Genomic DNA, 6,719 nt, shown 5'->3' with positions numbered 1-6,719 from the left:
CTTAACAATTGAACACCACTTTTGTCATGTTCAACTCACATTTCTTTCATTTTCATATTTTAGCTCATGGTCGTATTTTAGTACTTTATTTCAGTTTTTGTTGGATAGTTTATGATCCTCTTTCTTTGCGTTTCCATTAATGGTCAGAATTAACCCTGTGTAATGACTTCTACTGAAAATAAATTTACAGGCCTTGCTGACAATATGACGTATGGGAATATTTTCTATTATGCGCCCTCTTGGGCACACTTCCTCCTCTTCCAATTATGTCACGGCATGTAATAACTGATTCCCACAAAAGACTGGTAGGCCTATGCTGCATAGGGTAGAGGGTTGGTTTCTCTCAAGGTTTTACACACACCAATGATTTTCCAATCTCTGATCACATCAAACAAAAAATCATAATAATAAAAAAATTTAATGATTTGGTGGTCAGGATGGTATATTGTATTTTTAATAAAAGAAGATTCCATGAAGCAACATGTCATATCCTTCGTCTGGCCCTAACACACACACACACGCACTACTACTACTACTACACACATACACTACTGATATAAATGCTGACATGAAACATAATTCCCTCAGTGTGTAGTAGACTGACATTTATCATCTCTAATGTCACACTTCCTGAAAAGCAATAAAACACAGTTTGATGGAGTCCATGTGACAGAAAATAGATGTGTGCGTGTGTTGGTGATGGTGGTGGGGTGGAGGCTGCCACGTCACATCGTCACGCTCATTAACCCCTCCACCCCCTCGCCATTATCCCCGTGACGTAAGCTACACAAACTACTTTAACAGTCCGCGAGCCAGCAGCAGCCGCATCAGTTGTTACGGACTCAGAGAGCGCGCGGTCCGTTCCTTCACCTCGAGTCACTGACAACCAACCGCAGTGAGCGCGCGGACAGTGAGGGCGCGAGCAGAACACGCGCTTTGTGCATCAGTGTCGCTGATTGGCTGAACCGTGACCGGTCTGTCCTCCGCGTGCAACACACGGAGCCTCGCGCACATATATTGGGTGAAGGGGCTCGCGCATCTCACCAGTTTCCCCACTCCGCCGGTACCCCAGAGGGCACGCGGACGAGGAAAGCATCAAACAGCTTACTGTCGTTTAAAAAAAACAAAGAGGTAAGACACTAACTTTTTATTTACAGAAAACTACTGTCTAGTACTACAGCCATTACTACTATGAGCCTACTACTCAGAATCCATGGACGTAGTTCTAATTAAAATAAATTGATGTAACTTTAAAATGGCCAGTAATTGTTTTTGGTATGTTGATTTGGTGGTCAAACTCCAGGCACAACATATACAAATTGTTATAGCTAATTTTTGTTTGTTTTTTCCAAGCATTCTGGATCCCTCCTCTAAATGTCCCTTTTTATTATATTTATTTATTATTATCTTATTTATTTATTTATTTTGGTTATTGTTTATTTGGCTACTGTTCACCCCTCCTATTTTTCTTTGAGGGGGAGAGAGTTATATTTGCTCATTATCATTACTATTTATTCTTTTTTGCTTATTTTATGTGAATGTGACTCTCTAATTCGGGGTGGGGGTGGGGTTCTAAAATGGGGGGATTGTACCCTTACGGATTGAATATGTATTATGTCTTGACAACCCAATAAAGATATATATGGAGAAAAAAAAAAGAATTCATGGACTTAGAAGCCTCAATCAGTGGTCGGTTTTTTTGCTTTGCCAGTTAAAGTCCTGTCTTTAAATCATCAACTGTACCCTGCCTTGCTCAGATAGCCATTTCTAATTTTACACCTGTTTCACACACTGCTTCTGTCACCCTCTGAAAAACAAAGAGTACAGGTTGTGGTATTTCTGACCCATTATGTTTCAAGCTATATAACTGTTATCATGATATAGAATCTTACTGAGTCAGATTTCACAGTCATATGAATTTACCAAAATACTTTTAAATCACTGTTTTTATATTGTGTATACTGTATATGTGCTCATTTATTGGTTTGCTCAGATGTCAAAATCTGCTCCTGTACTGGGACTGATCAGAACCACGTCCAGTCCGGGCAGCATCCACTCAAACCTCGGCTACAAGTGGCTGCCTAGTAGTGGCAGAAGCAGAATTTGTAGTAATAATAATAGCAACAGAAGCAGTATTAGTAGGAATGATTAAATGACTGCTTTTTGATGTTGACGAATAATGTAACTTGTTGTAATGTTTGTGTTTTTGTCATGATCTGTACCAGTCCATGGCTGTCCCCACACACAGCAGCTGCCTGTGGATGTTGGTTCTGGGCGCTTGTGTGTCGCTGGTGGTTGGAGCGGAGTGCGGGAAGGAGTGCGCACTGTGTGTGTACCGTCTGCTGGGACAGCAGTCTGGTTTCTCCTCCCTGGTAATTATTAAGTTAATTTACCTATCCAACACACTTGGAGACAGATAATGCATGATAAATGTAATCCAGGAGGTTATTTAGACAGTCTCAGCTGTGGGAAATCTCATCAGAATAAAACAAAGTCTAGTTTCTCCCCCTCACAGAGTCATATTCATTTATCAGCTATTATTTTTCGAGGGACCAAGTAATAATACGACTGGGCTGCTCCTTATTAAAGTATATCATTAGAATATATATTACGCAAACTTAGTCATTTTGAAAATACTTGGATAACATTGTGTTAGTTCTAGGGATATTCTTTCTCCTCTCCTTTTCCTTTGCTTGATGTATCTTTTTTTTTTTTAATCTGTTTTTCCAATTTCCAATTTCTGTGCTCCCCATGCCTCCCATCCTTTACACTTACATTCCCATCCTTTCTTATTTTTAAATGTTAATTTTTAAAATAACTGACATCATGATAACACTGTCCCATAGACTTCATAATTCGACCCCCCCCTCCGTCAGTCTGTAGCTGTGTGTGTGTGTGTGTGGGGGGGGGGGGGGGGGGGGGGGGTTCCCTTTCTTCCATTCTTCTTCCCTCCGAGTCATTCTCATCTTCCCATGCCCCCTTTCTCCATTTTATCTTTTCCTCTGAGTACATTTTTTTTTTTTCCAAATTTGCTCAGTGTGAAACGTACATTTACATTTTGTAGATTTCATGACATTTCCCAGAAGATGTTAATGCTCCTGTGATATCAACAGATTTGCTAAACCAGTGCAAAGTCATGTAATGAGTGGATTAAATATATGGTAAATGGTAAATGGACCTGCACTTATAGCGCTTTTCTAGTCACTTTGCTACCTTGTTTGATCCAATAATCTCTTATTTGATGTCCTACTCAGAGAAACGGAATAAATAACCATTTTTCATTGAATTTTTGGGTATTTAATTATCTATAATTACACAAATTTAAGGACCAAACTAAACATTACAGTGAGTTATAATTTCACAACCTTCAACAATGGTTCCATCCTTAAGATTTTGGAAATGCCTTGAAATTTTCTGGCACAGAGAGCGTGGATTTAGTTCCCTGAATTCTTTAAACTCTACACAAGTGTTCCAACAGCACTTGGGAACCTGTGACTGGTGGAGGGAGGGAATGGACAGATGAAAACGAATTATATTTAGAGAAATCTGAACTGATCTTTCGCCTTGAGATCTGTCCTCTACGCAATCTTGCTGTATACTTCCCATTATGACCACCGGAGGGTGCTGTTGCCCAGCCCCTCAGGTGCCAATATGTCCTCAATTCAATTTTCCTGTTCATTAATTCTGTCTCCATAAGCCAGCGGCCCTGAAAGCTCAGCAAGAATTGCTCCCCCATGCCATCAAATAAGTGAAATCCAATGACACATATGAGGTTGTGAGCAGGTTATCCCAGCAGTGTGCAGCCTGCGGGGCTTGGCAGATGTCTTTAGTCTGATTGTTCTCCTGCCACCAGGGTTATATGGACTCTCATAGTCGCAGGATGACTGTGAGTAGTGGGTGGCAGTGTGGGGGGGCACAGCTCTTATAGGCAAGGCTTCCATTCGATGAATTGGATGCTGTGTCAGTGGGTGAGGATCAGGCTGGAACAGATGGTTTCTAGAGAGAAATCGTGTTTTTTAAAGTTGTTAAGGGAGTAAGTGAGTGATATCGTAGATAAAACGGGCGGTTGTGTTCTCCCAAAGCATCTGCTGACTGTTGTAATCTCTCCCTCGTTGACTCTTTTGTGTTGTCTTTGTCTCTATGTGAACACAGTGTTGTCATTCTGTTTCCATTTAAATTTCAGAAACAATTCCTCAAGTTTTATTGTTGTGGTTTGACCGACTAATGTCTAATGATGAAACAATGGGGAAACAGAGCCACATGATTTAAAAAAAATGTTTTTAATTCTCTTAATACATTGCACTGTAGCTGATATATTATGCTATGATCCAATTGAAAGGTTGATGGTTATTCAAAAGGACCTTATTGAGAATACATTCATGAATACTTTTCAGGATTCAGTAAATTGTTTGACATGAAAGATATTAAAAGCAGCTTTGGAAATAATGGTCATAATTAACCCCATTATAGCTGAGACACTGTGGAGTTTATAGTTACAAACACAGAAGTAAAACCCACCTGCCGGGATAGGTTTGAGGTAGGGGAAGGGTGAGGATTATTGAGCCAAAACTTATAACAAAGCCCAAAATACATGTATGAGGCTTCATTTGGAAGGTCACATCTGAGTTGTTTAGTATGTGGCAGGAACAAACAAACTAATTTTTGGTGTAACCCTACCCCTACCTGCTGGCAGGCAGGTGTATTTAAAGAGGTTAGATATATTGTATAGCAAATGAGCACATTCTGTTTTATTTACATTTTATACAACGTCCCACCTTGTCAGTTTGATGCTTGTCATTAATAAGGCCGGCTGTATGCAGCTTTGTGTGGTCACTGAGGTTCAAGGTGCTCGTTTATGAGGAATACTAGACACTGAAGGTATTGTTAGCTCAGCTGTGATGACAATAATATGATAACAAAAGATTGAAATCCACAGAAACAATACATGTGATGATTGCTGAGCTATTGACCTGATACACAGTCTACAGTCTGGCCTTATTTTATACTAAACTGAACTGGAACAGGTTGAACCAGCAGCAGAAAAAAAGCTAAGGAGTAAAGTCGTGTTTGCATTACAGCTGGAAAACATGTTTATATGTCTGGATCGATACAGATGTTCACATCTGCACTGGCTAACCAAACATGGATTATAGCTGATATAATTGATATAACTGAAAACATAATTTGAGAGTGATTTGTAACATCCACCTATGTATTAAATGTGTCCTGACTCCGGCTCTGAACTCAACACACAAAGATAAACTCACATTCATCTTCTCATCTAATCTCAGAAGGAAAGCAAATAAATATTTTCTGCAGATCTACAATGGCCTTAATGTAGAAAATGAAAGGGCTGTTCCCCAGATAAGACCATAGTGATCAATGGAAGCATGACAATATGTTAGAATTGGTAAATATTATATTGATAGGATTGATTATAAAAAGTCATAATGATGAGTCATGATTTTTTCAGACTTGCTCACTTGAGTGTGAGGGAGGGTTGGACAGCCAGAAGCTCCGTCTGTGCCGGGACTTCCTATTGGAGGAGGAAAACCACATTCCTCTGAATGCTGACAGCCGTCAACAGCAGGAACAGGAAGCAGCGGGCGCCATGACAGCTGATGACGAGGACGCAACATCACCAGAACACCAGCTGGCCAAGAAGTACGGTGGCTTCATGAAGCGCTACGGAGGCTTCATGTCTCGCCGCTCCTTCGCTCCAGAGGGGGCACCGCTGGAGGACCCCGGGAACCAGGATGAAGAAGAAAACGTCCGCCTGGAGGTCCTAAAGATTCTCAATGCGGCGGCTGAGCATGGTGGTAAGGGGGATGGTGAGGGAGGCGAGGTGGCGAAGAGGTACGGAGGCTTTATGCGTCGGGATGAAGGAGGAGTGGCACAGGGCGACCTGCTGGAGGCGGTGTTAGGCCGCGGGCTCAAGAAGCGCTACGGAGGCTTCATGAGGCGTGTGGGCAGGCCGGAGTGGCTGGTGGACAGCAGCAAGAGTGGGGGGATGTTAAAACGGGCCTGGGAGAACGGCAGCGAGCTACAGAAGAGGTACGGGGGGTTCATGGACTAGGATGCCACAGTTATGACCCTTCATTCCCCCTCATCCAACCGCCTCTCTTCAACCAATCACCTTGTAATCTGGACTTGTCGGTGTTTGTATAACGTGCTGCTGCCTACTTCATCAGTTCACTTGCTCCTGTTATGATAAAAAAGATGTCGTTCAGATGTACACAAATCACTTTTTGTTCCGTTTTGGTTTTGCTGATGATATTATTTATTAAAAGAATCTGTTGATGAAGGTGTGTTGGTCGAGTGGTTGATTTAAAACAAAAAGAAACCTAGGGTGTTCAAGCTCGTGTGTGTGCAAGGGTCTGTGTTGCAGAAGTGGGAGAGACAAAACGGTCAAGGGCTCTTCAAACATTAAAATATGCAAACAACACAGCACATAACATATTATGAAACTGGTTGCTTTCACGCTTTCTCTAAACTGCTAGTGAAGCAGAAGCAAATTAAATGTTATGTAAAAAAAGTCAATTTGCATAAAAACACTAAGTCCTGTATTCTAACAACAACAGTTATTAGAAGGAATTGGACATGGCACCTTATCTGATAGATCATGTTGTATTTCCATCTTCACATATATCATTATTTATCCTGGACTTCATGTTTTTAGGACACATGTAAATCACATTATACATTGAAACTCCTCCAAT

At 41.1% G+C, this 6,719-nt stretch overlaps 1 protein-coding gene across 1 annotated transcript; it reads left to right on the top strand.

Moving 5' to 3' along the window:
• The first annotated feature begins 840 nt into the window (after positions 1–840).
• LOC131980648 (proenkephalin-A-like) lies at positions 841–6,304 on the top strand. Its single transcript, XM_059344926.1, has 3 exons — positions 841–1,131; positions 2,226–2,372; positions 5,474–6,304. Exons 2-3 carry the CDS (start codon positions 2,229–2,231, stop codon positions 6,074–6,076), a joined length of 747 nt encoding a protein of 248 aa, XP_059200909.1. The 5' UTR covers positions 841–1,131; positions 2,226–2,228; the 3' UTR covers positions 6,077–6,304.
• The last annotated feature ends 415 nt before the right edge of the window (positions 6,305–6,719 follow it).

The sequence above is a fragment of the Centropristis striata genome, chromosome 11, assembly GCF_030273125.1.
Source record: "Centropristis striata isolate RG_2023a ecotype Rhode Island chromosome 11, C.striata_1.0, whole genome shotgun sequence".
In the NCBI taxonomy this organism is placed as follows: Eukaryota; Metazoa; Chordata; class Actinopteri; order Perciformes; family Serranidae; genus Centropristis; species Centropristis striata.
Note: the sequence above shows the minus strand (reverse complement) of the source record. Positions and strands in the feature narration are given on the sequence as shown.